At 38.9% G+C, this 15828-nt stretch overlaps 1 protein-coding gene across 2 annotated transcripts; it reads left to right on the top strand.

The window, feature by feature from the left end:
- The first annotated feature begins 1365 nt into the window (after positions 1–1365).
- On the top strand, positions 1366–15610 carry FUNDC1 (FUN14 domain containing 1). Of its 2 annotated transcripts, none has more exons than XM_082778034.1 (5): positions 1366–1473; positions 3165–3321; positions 5183–5258; positions 11388–11516; positions 12890–15610. In XM_082778034.1, the coding sequence occupies exons 1-5, from the start codon at positions 1443–1445 to the stop codon at positions 12965–12967; spliced, it is 471 nt and encodes a 156-aa protein (XP_082634160.1). In that variant the 5' UTR covers positions 1366–1442; the 3' UTR covers positions 12968–15610. The 2 variants fall into 2 exon arrangements, with proteins under 2 accessions (XP_082634160.1, XP_082634159.1); XM_082778033.1 differs by lacking the exon at positions 1366–1473 and adding an exon at positions 2051–2467.
- The last annotated feature ends 218 nt before the right edge of the window (positions 15611–15828 follow it).

The raw sequence follows: 15828 nt of genomic DNA, 5'->3' as shown, positions 1-15828 counted from the left end.
TTAGAATCTTAAATGCATAGTTCACATGTTGAGAGATTTGTCTCACTCTATGAAAAAAGCTTTATGACATCGGAGAGTGTTTTTTTTTTTTATTATAATTGCCCATTTTGAAGAAAATGTCTTGTGTATTGGCAGCATGAGAGCCCAAATGAGAGACTATAAACATTTTAAAATAGTAAATTCCCAATTTTCTTTTATTATTTATAATACTTGAACTTTCTTGCTTTCTTGATATTCACATTGCCACAAAGTTCCTGAAGCTATACTTATTGTGCCATCTACTATGTTGTGAGTATAAAGACTGTACAGAACTGCACACAATAAAAAAATAATGAAGGCAGTAAAATAAAATTCTGTGGCTTTTCGCTCACCAAAGCAACACCAACAGCACCCAACTTTGCGATGAAGGAGGGAGTAAACTGAGGTCAAGTGATTCTGAATTTCACTTCTGGTAAATGTTTCTTGGCTCACATTTACTTTAATTTTTAAGGGGGTTGCGTTTTGTTTTCTTTTCTGGTTATTAATTTTTACGGGATGCCTAATACCTACGACAATACAATGAGAATTTTTGAAGTGTGAGTTGTGTACAGAAGGCTAAAGCTGCCTGTTGCCAGTTGCAATGACTATTACCACAATTTTATTTCCAAACCACAGTAAGAATTATTCAGAGACTTTCTGATGGCTACTTATATGATGACCTTAGACGTATCAATCACCAAGGCAAGTAAGTCTTGTATATTTTCATTGCATGAGGGGGAAAAAAAAAAATGCCATTATCTAACTGGGCCAGAGCCACAGGAATCAACTGGAGATGCCTTAAATCTTCCTGGGCATGCTGCTCGTGGGATGTGATGGCTCGAAACCTCGTAACATGAGGCACAGACGCCAAGCTGGGGTTTTGGTCTGTCACATTAAATAACATGTCTGTTATTTATCAGACAAAGCGGCGCACGCAGGAGGGGCTCTGCCATGCTGCCACACCACGGGGACCTTGCCCAAGCAGCGGGTAACAAGGAGCAGAAGGAGGCACTGCCATGGGGGTGGCACCATTTTGGCCACACGGTGACTGGGCACGGCACCCAGGCCTCCATCTGCGCCGTGCTGCTTGATGTCTCCCGCCTTGGGGGGGGATCATCGGGCTCTGTACCACGGCTCTGAGCCCTCTCCCGACCTTTAAAATGTGGGATGAGAGGCAGGGTGCGGATTGCCGAAAAACCAAGCCCCACATTACAGCGGGGCTACCCCCCAAAATGGCGGCCCTCCCCAGGAACTACACCCCCCACAATCCTCCGGGAGCCCGAGCCGCCTCGGCGGCCCGTGACGTCACTCCGCGGAGAGGGGGCGGGGCGGGGCGCGGCGGGCGGACCATAGAGAGGGGCGGCCGCCGGCAGCGCAGAGCGGCCCCGGCCCCGGCCCCGTCTCGGTGGTGACCCGCAGCCAAGATGGCGGCGCGGAGGTCCCGCCGCGCCTCAGGTCAGTCCGCGGCCGCGTGGGGCGGGCGGGCGGGCGGCAGCGGGGCTCGGCAAATAATACACCCCAAAAACGCCGCGGTGGAGGTTTGGGTAGGCACGGGTGGGTGTAAAATAAAGCGTTGTCGCCCGAGGAAGGGCGTTCGTTTGGTTGTTTTATCAAAAATAAGCGCTAAAATGTTGTTATTGGCCGCGCAACGCATCGTGTGTGCGAGCTGTGATGTGCCTCTGATCCTAAAATAAATTACAACTTAACACAACTGACAGGCTGTGACTGAGAGTACTTTGTTCCCTTTTTAAACAAGATAAACTGTTTTTGATGCCTCAAAGTTAAAGAGAACATTCACCTGCGACTCTTTATCACGATGGGCCTTGTTATTTACTATCACCTAAGTGATAATAAAGGGAAAGAAATCATCCTACTTAACTATTTTCTCTATTTTCTCTTCATATTCTATCTATTTTTTAGCCTTTCACTCACACTCGTAATAAGAGGTTAAAAAAAACCCACAACGTTATGAACACGAACAGAACATTTACATCACAACTCCTTACAATTGTAGGCAATAACGAAACTTTTCTCCTCTGCAGTGACCCCGCAGCCCTGCTGATCTTACACCTCTCCCTAAATATATTAAACAGAAGTGGACTTTAACTCTCCGTGTGTGTATACTGAAATATGGTGTGCTTATAAAATGCTCCTTTTTGAAAGTAGGCCACCTTTTCCTTTGATGTTTGAGGATAAGTGGTATTTAGGATGGTATTTAGGTATTCAGGATGCCTAATTTGGAGTTGTAGGAGAAGGCCCAGTTTGAAAGCGTTGAGAGAATTGTGCTGAAATTATGGAACTTAATTGAAGTCCCGGCTTCATCTATTTTGTCTGTGGTGGAATGGGAACAGACGTGGCTGTTCTTGCCTTAACCTAATGTCCTGCCCTCTGAAGAAAATACAAAGCCAGGGATTCTTAAAAGAGAAGCATCGGCTTTCTCTTAAGTCAGGTGCGTTTCACGTTGCTGAAGATCATAAAAGCAATCGCGCGATGTCAGATGAAAACCCAGCATCTCGTGTCTGAAAGCCATCGGCTGCAGGGTGAGCTAGGAAAGAATAACACGGTAAGCAAGCAGCGATGCTTTCTCAGAATGTTTCTGAGGATTTTCTGCTCTGGACCTCCTGATAGCCTGTGGTGGATTTTTGTTGTTGTTCCTTTACTTTTTTTTTCCCTGTTGTGATTTGGAGTCCACATCAGCTTTTGGTAGCTTCAGCATCCTGCAGCAAGCTGCTCTAAAGGTTAACCAGAGCCCATCTCAGAGAGGGGCAGAGAAGACTTCATTTTTTCTTTTTTTTCTTTTCTTTTTTATTTTTTTTATTGTGTTAAACCAGATGCATGCTAGCTCCAAGGCCTTTTAGTTCCTCTACTTGAACAGAGAGGAGATTCCTGTTCAGCTTTTCTGTGCCACGTGTGGATTTCCTGTAGTCTTTTCTTGAAGATTGTGGCATAAAATCACAAAGTCCTTTGTTCTGTGAACCTCTGGACCATAGGTAGCCCATAAATGACATCATAAGCCATTGTATTAGCCAGGTAATGCCAAATACAGTTCTGCTAATGCTTGGGGTTTTGATAGTGGATGTTTCTGATAGGTTGTTAGCTTACTGCATAACAGAAAATAACTTTCTTTCTTCTTTGCTCTTTTTAAGAACGTGAAAGCGATGATGATTCCTATGAAGTGCTGGATCTGACAGAATATGCAAGGCGTCACCATTGGTGGAATCGTGTGTTTGGCCGCAATTCGGGACCAATTGTAGAAAAATATTCCGTGGCCACACAGATTGTGATGGGCGGAGTGACTGGCTGGTGAGAGAACGTCGCTTTCATAACTGCGCTAGACCTTCTACTGTTCTTAGATCTTTTTCCAGGCTACATGAACCAGATACGTTTATTTTCTCTAATAGGGTTTCCTTTATCGTTGATGAAAATTATACATGCGTGAGCAATTTCTTAACTCGTTGCTCTGACTCATCATCCTAAAGTCATTTTGTAATATTGGTAAAATGTACCAGATACCTAAAGGAACCCATACCAGTTACTGCAAAAAGAAGTTGAAGAAATAAATGTCAGAACTCTGAAAGTCTAAGGAGTAAATGGAAAATTACTGCATGTCATTTTTGTTTCTATGGAAAATCAGATTAACTTACTAGTGGGGATTTGGAGGTCTAGTTATGATATTATAGCTAAGATGCCTTTTATAGGTAAAAGAAATTAAGAAATGAATGTGTGACAGAATGTATCTTTAAGAGCCCCATTTTATAGAGACGTCTTCGTTTCTCTAAATTAAACTGGAGCCATTTTGAACAGATTAACAGTCTCTCTACAGTTAACACGAGAGCAGATACCATAAATTGTTTTAGCCTAACCATGCTGTGGTGATAGGTAGAAATTGGAAAGTGTGGTCACAAACTGGGCAGCTGTGTCAAGGTATTTGACTAGTCCTTGTTTATTCCAGTGTTCTAAAAAAAAATAATAATAATTTCAGTGAAAAGCAATGTTATAGTAGTGTAGGAACTTTTAAAATGAAATTGTAGAAGATTTGGAACGTGGAAGAGACTAAAAATGAAATTGTTATTTACAGGCTTAGTACAGCTTTGGGGGGTGTAGCCTTAACTTTCAATCTGATTTTTGATTTGCTTTTGTAGCTTTAAAATAGCTTTTAGACATTAGGTGTGAATAGACCAACTCAGAAACCTGTAGGGAATAGTGAATGGGGTCTGGCATCCAAGAAGTGGCTTATGAAGGATGTAGGAACTGTATTGCAGTGTCTGTGTCTATGTACATACGTGTGTGTGTGTGTATTCGTGCATATCAATAGGAATTCACCCCCCATATGCAAGGGGAAAAAAAAAAAACAACACACGTGCATTGGGCTGTGAGGGGGCAGGTTAAGTTCCAGAGGAGGAGTCCAAAGAAAATTTTTGGGACCATCAGCCTGGGAAGCGTCCTGCGCCCACCCCAGCAGGGCCCTGAGCACCCCAATTGCACTCAGGTCCGATGGTGCAGTTCTGGGCATGGTCTGGGCCAGACGACCTCCTGCCACAGTTGTTCTGTGATGCTGATATCCATGTGGTTCTGTGTTTGATGTGGGAGCGTTTGGAGACTGTGACCAAGATCCTAAATCACTGGTTGCATTGGTCCCCTAAAAACAGGCCAAGGCCGTGTCCCAGAGGAGTGCCCTTCCCTGCCTCGTCCTCCTCTCCCCTCCAGCTTTTAGCACTTGCTGTAGGGATGTAACTTGTTTTTGCCTGAGAGTTAAGTTATAGGTCATGTAGCTAATATCAATGGTAGTGTAATATATTAACCTTCCATCTGGGAATAGTTCTAATGGCACTTTCGTATCGCTCTCCTGTGCTTCGTTAAAAGTGCTGCATTGAATAGCAGCATGCAGCTTTTATGTATAGACAGAGCCCGCAGAGCTGAAGCTTGCTTAAAAGGGGCCATCAGTCATCAACTAGCAGCCGTTGCTCGTGTTGTTTTGTGTTAGACGTTATCCATTAACTGTTGTTTGTGTTAAATATTCTGATCTAAAGATTTAAGAAATGTGAAATGATACGTTTGCTTTTGTTAAATGAACAACGTAATAGTTGTAGTCAGGAATTTTGGAGTGTGGCATTGTTGAGCAGACAACTTCATTGGACTGGGTTTTTTGTTTTGTTCTCCTAAGGTGTGCGGGATTTTTGTTCCAGAAAGTCGGAAAGCTTGCAGCAACTGCAGTAGGTGGTGGCTTTCTTCTGCTTCAAGTATGTAGAATTTCATGCTTTATAAGTTGGCAAATGTTATTTACTTAAACTGTAGGCAAAATTCAGCTGCTGGGTTAAAAATTTAATTAGGAAGGCTTCTTATCTACTTCATCTTTTTAGCGTTATCAATCCGAAACTTAATTTCAGGTGGAATATTGCGTGTAAAAGAGACAGCTCTAAAATAACAGTCCTAAATTGGAATCTATTCTTTATCCTGTGAAATAGTTGTGATAAGCCAAAAGAAACCTTTGTGCAGAAACTGAGATGCTGTGTGTGATACATATTGCCAGCTTAGAGGAACTACAAGTAAACTTATTAGAGAGATCAGGGTATTTAAAGCTGTGTTTATTTTAAATAGGTTTGAGAATTTTTATCAGTGCTTTGAAAAAAATGGGCTGCTTTGGCAGTTGCTTGGAAGACATGCTTTGGTCCAATTATGAAGCCACTCATTTCCCGTTTCTCCCCATGCTGTCTTTGCTAGTTATATCTGTTGAACCTCTGAAGCTCTCCTGACTTCTGATGGCTTCATTGCATTCCTCTGTTCAACCAGATTTCAAGTCTAAAAAAAAAAATGTAATGGTGTTATCTAGCATGGCTATTTAAATTTTTCATCAGGTATTGTGTTAGGGGAGGACAGATTTCCAAAACGTCTTCAAATAAATTAAAAGGCTTTAAGCAAAGGAGAATTTCACATATCCTTCTGAGATGTAAACGAATTAAAATTACTTGGCTAGTGTTTCCCATGTCTTAACATCTGTAAGCTTGTCTATTTTATTTTTTTTTCTTTTCTTCAAATTACTCTAGAGGAAATAGACTGGTGGCCGTTTAGGTTCATTCAAATAATACGCTGGCTGTGTTTTTTTTTTTTTTTTTCTTTTTTGAGACAGGGATGAAGATAGTTTCTTTTTATTATTGCCGACATGGCCCTGGATGGTTTCTGGGGGAGAAACCATCATCCTCTCCACTGTTTTTTGTTTTTTGTTTTTGTTTTTTTTTTAAGCCTCCAAGGCCGTTGTTAAACATAAGCACTGTAGTTCAGTTACATGTGAGAATGTAGGTTTTCCAAAACTATTTGGTTTAACTTGTTTTCAACAAGTATAACACCTACTTTACTCCGAATTACTCAAAGGCAAGCAACAACAATGTAAATAGTCAAAATGAAATATTTTTCATATGAAGCTTTATAGCATTATTATTTGTTCCACTTCACCATGGTGCATTGCTGACCTCTTCAAATCTTCTGGAAAGCACTGGTTATTGGGTTTGTAGCTAAACTTTGGGATGGATTTTACAAATGTATTGAATCAGAAAAGGTTTAGAATCATCCAGATGTAAATTTTTGGCAAAATGTGCAAAGCCACCAAATGAATCAAATTGAGAACACTGCAGTTCTTTAGCCCACAGTGTGTATTTCTGGATGATGAGGGAACACTGAAATCTTTAGTATAATGTAAAGAGATATATATAGTGGATCTTTAAACTACTTGTCTTTAAGTTAACCAGACCAAAGTTAAGTTAAGCATGACCAAAATCTCTTCTCATTTAGAGTAGTGTTGGTCTTAATTCACTAAATGACAATTTTTATCCAAATTTGGCTGTTGAGCCTGCCAAACGGAGGCCTGGAATCCAGGGGCAGTAGGCAGAAAGTTGCCTGCAAGTCCCCATTAGTGCTTCTTACCACAAAGCTAAAAATTTAAAACTAAAACCTATAAATAGTGAAGAGTAGAGCTTGCATAAAAACATGTTACTTATGCAAGTATTTTTGCTTGTTGAGCTATGAAGTTTGGGGAGCTTTCCTATGTGTAAAATCAGTTTGCCATGTGATAGTGTGTCTGATTTCTTAGTTGATCTCATTTAGAGTGTATTTGAAAAGGAATATTATCTAAGAAGAAAAACAAGTTGCATATTTTGACTGAGTTGTCTATATTGGTAATTAAGAAAGATCAGATTCTCTTGGAAGGGAATAAAGTAGATGCCTTGGTCTTTCATTTTAATTCAAAATGCTTTGCATTTTTAAAGCTGAGTCATAAATTCTATAGTGTAATTAAATTTCTGTAGTCTTTAAATTTTTCATTTAAAGATCACACATTATGTTTTTAATTTCCTTATGAATATATGTTCAACGCTTCCCCTGTGTGGGCAGAGGAACATTTCAGCACGTGACTAAAAAATTCCTTTTTATCTGCAAATTTTTCTGAAATTGCAGATTTAATTCCAGCTCCTGATTGCAATATTGATGTTGTAATTACCTGCTCAAACAAGAAAAAGAACTACAGAAGGCGAGGTTCTTGGATAAAGCCCATTCACTGAAACACTTCAGTCCTGGAATTTAAAAAGTGCATTATTTCTATAGCATATGACGACTTCATCTGAAGAAATCTAGTAGGAAACAGAAAGCAATACATTTTGGAGTGTCAGTTCATACAAGAAGTAAAAAGATCTTTCAAATTACTGTAAATGATCTATAAATATGTCAGTCTTAATGCAGATTAAATAAAAAGTAGCCTGAGAAGAATAAAAATGACATGAAGGAATCTGCATTGTTCTTCAGAATTAAGACCTGTTCTCACATCTCTGTGCTGGATATTTCAACAGCTTAACTTGATCAATTTTCTATTGAAGGAGTTGTGATTCTTCAAGTATGCTGGTATATGATCAATACCCATGCCCTATACCAAGAAAAATACAATTAATTTCTCCTATCGGGTATCAGCTTAAGGGATTTCCCTTGTCAAACTTACAGGTTACATAGCGCACAGCTTAGTGAGATCCTGAAGAGCAGGGAAGTGTGAACTTGGTGTGGTTCTGCTGTAATAAGTTACTTAAAACAATTGTTCTTAATGAGTGCTTGTTCTCAGTGTTTTTAAATTCCTGTATCCTTAGTAATGGTCTCATTACTTCTTGCTCTGCAGTCAACATATAAATTGTGGCTTTTTCCATTTTGTGTTGACTACTATTTAATCATAAAATGGTGTATTTGTGTAGTTATTTGTGCTTTCAGTAATAAATTTTGCCTCGTTCCATTAACATGCCATTGATAGATTCAATTCAACTCCTCATTAAAATACCTTCTGCCTTGAGAAAGAGCTTAGAAAGCGATGTAAGAAGCAAGACAAACCCTAAGACAGCCTCAGCTGTGTGTTGTGCAGGGGTCTGGTAGTGCCACGCTGATGCTGTGGGATCTCAGCGGAGCGGTGGGAGAGCAGCACGCTTCTGGGGCAGGGACTTGTTCAGAGGGAGAGTCGCATTTGGTTTTGCGCTGGGTACCTCACTTGACAGATGATTCGTGCAGATTTAGAGGGACTATTCAGTGGAAGAGCCAAAGCAAACAGTATCTGGAAGTTTGCCTTATAAAGAAATGCCCTGCTTCTGGCAGGTGTTTACATGAAGTGGAGGGGCATCGTTCTTCTGCTTTTGTAAACTGGAGGAGTTTTATGGTCACAGGGGAGCTGTGCCAGTAGATGGTGGCTGAAGATACAGCCTCTGGAGCTCAGCTCTTACAAAAAAAATACTGTATCATTTCTCAGTCCCTCCTTATCTCTGTATATTGAAGTTAGAGCCTTGTCAGGTCTGTCTTGGTCAGGAGCAGAGAGGGTTGCTGCCTAGGTAAATACCAGGAAACACCAAGAACTTCACATAGCTTCTGTATGCTGAGTATGGGGAGCTTCTGTGCAGTTTCTGGGCTTGGTTAGGCCTTTTTCAGTAGGAGAGAAATCCTGGTTTTGAGGAAATTACAACTGCCATCTTGCATGCAGGAAGATGGGACAGCATTTTTTTTTTGCTCTTGTGCATCGTTTGCTCATTACCCTTAATGGTGCTTCATAATAACAAAGTGCTTGTGTGCCTATCCAATAGCACCCCCAAAATGAGGCCTTCTCTTTAGGTTCCCTTCTCATTTTGGTTAGTGTAAAGAAGGAAGGAAGCATTTTTATTAATCATGCATTAATGTATTTTTTAATTGCGTTTTTAGAAAACGTTTTTTTAATAGATTTGGAAGATCTTGAACAAATATCTGACATTAATATTCATATTACATATAATTATATTAATATATATAATTATATTAATATATATAATATATATAATGGATATAATTGATAATGGAATATTAATGTTTTATCTCCATTATCATAGGGACTGGCTTTAAAAATGCTACTGAACTTCCAGAATTTGTATTTATATAAATTTACTATAGGAACATTGACCATAAACTAATAGTTAAGATATTTTTTTTAAGCTTAATTAGGGTTTAAAAATTGAAGTCTGTCTCACCAGCATAAGACTTCGGTGGGATTTTTTTCTGTGGTTAGACAATATATTTTGTAGGACTGCAGCCAAAGCAGATATGACACAAGCTCTGACTATCACTGCAGTGAAGTACAAGATATCTTTTTGCGCCATTATACATTTCATATTCTAAACATTGTCTATTATTTATTTCATAGCTGTATACTAAAATTTGAAAGCAGAACTTAAGAGCTCTGCTACTAAGTTCAGGGAGAAATGTATAGCTTCTATGGTTAGGAGCTTAATTAAAAACAGCTTAATTGAAAACTTCTGCCTCATGCCTGTACTGTCAGGATAACTGAGCTAATTGAACTAGTCTTAATCTTGTTTCTCTTAAAGTCCATTTTATATTTTATTAATGTGTTTGCTTCCCTAAAAGTTGTATTTCTAATCTTGTGTTGGACTTAATATATTAAATCCACACTTAGTTTTTAGGTTTGTGAGTCAGAAGGCACCAGTTCAACACTAAGGCCTCTTTGAAATTCTTGTGGTAATGTTAACTCCGTAAAATGAAACTTAGCCCAACGCCTAATTGGTTTTTCTCTTGGTGTGTCATCCAGAGACTGGATGTGCAACCAGTACAGTTTAAAAGTTGTTTTATGTCTTCACAGTGTACAGGCAGTCCTTAATTACTTATCCCTGCCTAACACCAGCACCTGTCTGCATAAATGGTTTACATTAGACAGGCAAGGTCAATGGATTTATTGTATCCCAAACCTAATAAATCCTGTGTTTAAATATCTACTCCACAGAACTTTGTTATCTGTGAGTTTTATTTACAAGTTATACCATTTGTGTAGAAAGCACTTACGTAAGTTATGTGAAATTGGCAAACACAACTTTAAGAAGGATCTGAGAAATCTCACTCTTCACAAACATTTTTGTTTTGGTATAAATCATTTAAAGCTAGTTGTCTATATTTGTCATAGCAGTTAAAATGAGCAGGAATCCTTAGTTCTGATTTTCTTCTTTTTATGACTGAGTTTTTTTCCCTTAATTATTATCTGGGGTATACAGTAATTACTTTTTTTTTAGTATGTTATCTTACAAACATTTAAATATGCATTTCTTTTGTGAGTTGGTGGGGCTGTCAATGTTGTTGAGTAAATGAACGTCCTTTTTCCAGGATCAAATCTGAGTTAGAGAAATAAGGGAAAGGATTGGGATGATGGTTAAATGTGCTAACAATCTCATGAATGATAATTAATTTTGTGAGTTTGAGTGGAAATTGGTAGGAACAGTCACCCAAAATATTTTGCATACGTCCCAGTACTTGTGCTGTATGTGAGCCATGTTATTTTTCTACTTACTGGGTTTTTCTAGAAGCTGTGAGAATTCTGTTTTCATATACTTCTTGTTGGATAGTTTAAATGATATAAAATAGAATGAAAGTTTTTGGTATTTCCGAGGATGATTCTTATTAGCCCCAAATGCCCAGTCACAAATCAGAATTCCACAATTTTGAAAGAAGCTAAAATGGAACAGTTTTTTCATTGTTATTCTGTGAATGTACTTTTCTTCCCTTGCAATTAGTTACAGTCAATTCTGAAGGAAAAAAAATGTTTTAAAACTTTTATAACTAAGCAATAGAAAAGTGGTAAAATTACCAAGAGCCTACTGAACTTTGCAATTCATTGTTCTATTTCACATCGGTGTTACTGCAGGGAAAATACAGTGTTTGACACAGAGTAAGTGTTGTAATTGGAGCAATGTCTTTTTTCCTCTGTCTGTAATACATAGAAACAACATTTAAACAAAAGATAATTTGTAGGCACTAGTATATTGCACTTTGACTCATAAAATGTTAACTTCAACTGTACTAAATTTACTTTATTTTCCTAGATTGCTAGTCATAGTGGATACGTACAAGTTGATTGGAAGAGAGTTGAAAAAGATGTAAACAAAGCAAAAAAACAGTTAAAAAAGCGTGCAAATAAGGCAGCACCTGAAATCAATACTCTAATCGAAGAGGTAAGTCTAAGCAGATAAACTTCTCTACCAGCCACCTTTTCTTGCTTTCCACCTTACGTAGTGCTTAGTTGGAAACGTCGTGCAAAGCTGAACCGTGAGTCTGATTAGAATGGGTAGGCATCAGAAATAGCCTGGCTGTATGCTTTATTAAAAGTTATCAGTTATTAAGTTATTTAACTTGGTGTTTTGCTCACTCTTGCAGGATCACACATGGGCTTTTGTTGTTGGAAAAGCATCAACTTTGATGTGGCCTAGGGACTGCCATGGGCTTTGCTAGTTGGTCTGTGCACCCTCTTGGCTAGCAAGAGAGCTGATGTGCTGATGGCTTGGTTAAAAAAAAAAAAAAAAAAAAAAAAAAAAGAGGAGGGGGTGTGGTTAAAACACGGTAGCTCAAAGACCCAAAAAGGTTAGTCTGCTGATCACAATATTACTTGATTAGGAAAGATAAACCTCTCTTTCTGGAGAAAAGCAATAACCACTTTGTAACTAGATATGTGTATTTTTTAAATCTAATTTTTACACATGAAAAATATGTCTACAGCCGCTGTTACGTGCTGTGTTAAAAAGACTCATACTGATCAGAGTGTCAGAGGCCATTTTGTTCTGACATTTGAAGACCTTTTTTATCATTTTATCTTTTGAAAAAAGGCATGTTTGGCATGTTTTAACACACTTTTAAAATGTTATGTAGGCCCTATAAGTTTCTGTGCAACTGTGAATCCTGACTGGGAATGTACTGCAGACTAACAGTGTTACAGCAGCCACACTGGTGCTTTGTAATAAAGAGTTCTGACATCTTATACTTAACCTGATGGAATTATAGTTAAGTTGCTAAAAATCGCCTTACCTTTTAATGTGAATTTAAAGTGGAAAGCCAAGAGAGAGGGTTTTCTTCCATTCTGCTGCAGAAATGGATGGGACAGGAAGTTTTTTGTTTTCCTTATTTCCAATTACCTTTTACTAATTGTGTCCCAATAGCTAATTTCAAGTTTTCAAAGTAAAGGATTTATGAAATAGCATGTTAGATACGTATTATACTCAGTGATAATATTTCATGAAATATTATATACAAAAGTTGTACATTGGTTTTAATCCAAGAAAGTGGTATTGGCATGGAATTACTATGACAGTTCCTCTGAATTTTGACTCAAAATGCTGGCTGTTTTGCAAACCCATTATTAAAGACAGTAGAGAGATGGGTTTCACTCCGTTGGTGCCAGCAGTTGGCACCCAACTTTGTTGGTTTTCAGATGGATTACTACCACCTCCCCAATTCCAGTATGCTTGTTTCCAGGCAATTGTGGTAAGAGTAATAAATGTTATAGTCAGGCACGATTGACTCAGTTCTTTACACATCTTCTTTTTCTTCTCAGTCAACAGAATTTATCAAACAGAACATCGTGGTCTCCAGTGGATTTGTTGGAGGCTTTTTGTTGGGCCTTGCATCGTAAGGACCTGAATCATCTCTTCCTGATGGCATTCATGTCAAAGAACAGTTGTGGTGACACACTGTCAGAAAGCAGTGTGGGTCACCGTGCCCTCCAGAGCAAGACGAGTGGAATAGATAGAAAATTTGGAAGCTTTCACATTTTAGGCTTTTGCCTCTTGAAGCTTGGCAAAACTAGAATTTGCTGAAAAAACGCAGTGTGCTCATTATAACATTTCTGGGCAAAACTGGTTCATCTTCATCATGACTCTTTTTATCTATGACCTTTCAAGATCTAGCATTTTTAAAATGTTATTCTTGGAATATAGATATGTAAGCATACTGTAAGAAAGGAAGCTCCATTTCTATGTTTTCAAGTAAATACTGTTAATTTTAAAAGTATTTTTCTTCATGCAGTAGTAGATAGTATTAATGACTATGTACTGTACATGATACTGTAGTTTCAGCCTCGTGGCTGCCTGTGTTCTTTAGAAGTCACTGCAATAATCTATAAATCTGTAATACCTTTTTACAGAGTATTAAATAACAAAGAATCATCAGCTCATTAAAAGTGAAAATTGACTTTGACTCCGGCCTCGTATACATAGAGAAGAAGTCTCACTTTCATGTCCTGCAGGCATCTGGTACAAATATTTGTGCACACAAGTTTGTGCGCTAAGTGAATGTATATGCTACTTTTCCCAGATGTGTAGACATGCATAAATTCATTGATAAAACTGTACTACGCAGATAATTGTGGCAAGGATTACTGTTTTATACTCAATGAGCCATGGAGCCCCTCTCAGGCTTCAGTAGGTGGTGAAATGAAGCACTGAGACTTCTCCCTGAGCACTTTGCAAGGGCTCATGCTTTGCACGGCTTGATGCCGTGATAGTATGATGTACCTTGGATTGACCGAAGGCTTCTCTTGTAGTCCATTTTAGCTGGAAATCATGAGGTAATGCTCACTTCCATGTTCACCTCTATTGCCACTATGTTCTGCTCGACTTAGACTTCAAAAAAGAAAAAAAGTTGTCACTTAATTTGACTTTCACTGTTAATTTGGCTTTCTCTATCTAGGGCGTCAGCTATGGTAAATCTAGGGTACAGTTTGGCTTCAGTAGGCTCATTGGAAGAGTGCCTATTGCCTCTGATGTCTGGGAAAGCAAATGAGGCTTCATCTGTGGGATGTGGTTGCTTCCTCTATCTTTGACAAATCAAAGCAGGAGGCAGATCCTAAAGGAGAGTGGAGGTATAATTTTCCAGTCTATCTACAGCTGATTCTGAAGCTGTATTCTGAAGCTGATTCTGAAGGCGGTTTTGGTCATTTCTTACGAAATTATTCTCAAGAAGCTGGGAATCCAAATGCATGCTTTGTACATTTTTCTGTTTTTCAAACTTGTGAACCTTTTACCTAAGAAAATGGGATGTTTGCTCTGTCCTCCTTTCCCTGCTTTAATTCTGTACCCGTAAGTTAATGTGAAACCGAGCCTGCCTCATACAGGTTCTGTTGGGTTCTCGTTCCCACGCCTGAACAGCAGGAATGATGCATCAGCATCCCATGGCTGAATGTGAACTCCTGATGAGCAGGACACATGATGAACCTCCGTCAGATGGACTGTACGTGAGAGGCCTTTGACATCATAACCCAGTATATAGTTAGATCAGGGCATGTGTGAACTTCAGGGGCCCTAACATGTTGTTGGTGAACTTCATCTGGCTGGGGTAAGTCATGAAGCACATCATGCATGCCTGCCAGGTTTAAGTAAAGGTTTAGTCAAGCTAAAACCCATTTAGAACTTTGGATATCAAAGCTTGAATTAAAAAAAAAAAAAAAAAGGCAACAAGGAAAACATACTGCATGTTATCATCCTAAGGTTTTGGGTTTTTCTAAAAAGGTGAATTTGTAAAGCTATGTAAGAACAATTGTTGCAGTTCATTGGAAATGGGAAGCCAAGGAAGAGGTTGGGTCATCTGGAATTAAAAACATTGAATGAAACTTTGTATGAAAGCTTTTTTTTCCTTAGTATTCATCTAAAGGATATTGGGAAGGTAACCACTATGTTCTTTTCTGCTGGGGAAGCTAATGGATTTTTGGCATGTCATAAGATTTACTGCAGCCAGCTGCTACCAGTCACCCATGCACACGGGTGAACTCAGATGTTCTGAAGGTCTCCAGGAGTGAAGTGAGCACCTCGATAACGTGAGCCCATAAAGTTGCATCTAAAAAGGAGCCTACTCTCTGAAAGGGCTTCAAGGGAACATCATGTAGTGCCGTTTCTAAAAGGGCTGCTGTGAGCAAGAAATATGCTTCATAGTTAAAAGTAGAATTTAAAATAACTTTTATAGCAGTCTGCAAGCCCAATTTCTGCAGGGGAAAGTTGTTCTGCTGTCCTGTTACTGTTATCTGGGATACTCAGTACGATGATGATGAATAAAGAACTGATCGAACTAAAAATACATTTTACTAGTGGTTTTTTTTTTTTTTTTTTTTCAAAGGCTTTGGAACAAGAAGCATAATGTGGTGTGAGAGAAAAATAAGGAGCAGTGGTATAACTGAGAAGGTGAGCACTGGTTGGTTGTGTGAGGATTGGCTTTAATTCATGCCTTAATGACTTGAGGAACGGCTGCTGGCATAGGGGTGGGGGCTTGCAGAGTGCTTTGAAGCTGTTCCTTGGATCCTGGTTAGCTCTGGGGGGTGCTGCAGCTGCAGGCAGAACTGGCAGGGTGAGGAGATGATGGAGCAGCAGACTTGGATAAACACAAAGTTTATGCAACTGAATAAAGATATGTAACTTTTTTTTTTCTTGTAAATACCTGAGTTTCTATTTGTGTGAGCTCAGAGTGGGGACTTGTGTATCCCTGCACCCAACAAAATGCTCTGTA

Source organism: Aythya marila (assembly GCF_965140915.1).
Source record: "Aythya marila genome assembly, chromosome: 1".
Taxonomy (NCBI): domain Eukaryota; kingdom Metazoa; phylum Chordata; class Aves; order Anseriformes; family Anatidae; genus Aythya; species Aythya marila.
This window is presented reverse-complemented; position numbering and strand designations above follow the sequence as displayed.

What these genes read in the sequence shown, in the direction of transcription:
- FUNDC1 (XM_082778033.1), top strand. Translation starts at nt 2,395, where the DNA reads ATGTCCTGCCCTCTGAAGAAAATACAAAGCCAGGGATTCTTAAAAGAG. An exon ending in ATGGGCGGAGTGACTGGCTG is followed by an intron (nt 3,322 to 5,182) that starts GTGAGAGAACGT and finishes TGTTCTCCTAAG; the next exon opens with GTGTGCGGGATTTTTGTTCC. An exon ending in GTGGCTTTCTTCTGCTTCAA is followed by an intron (nt 5,259 to 11,387) that starts GTATGTAGAATT and finishes TTATTTTCCTAG; the next exon opens with ATTGCTAGTCATAGTGGATA.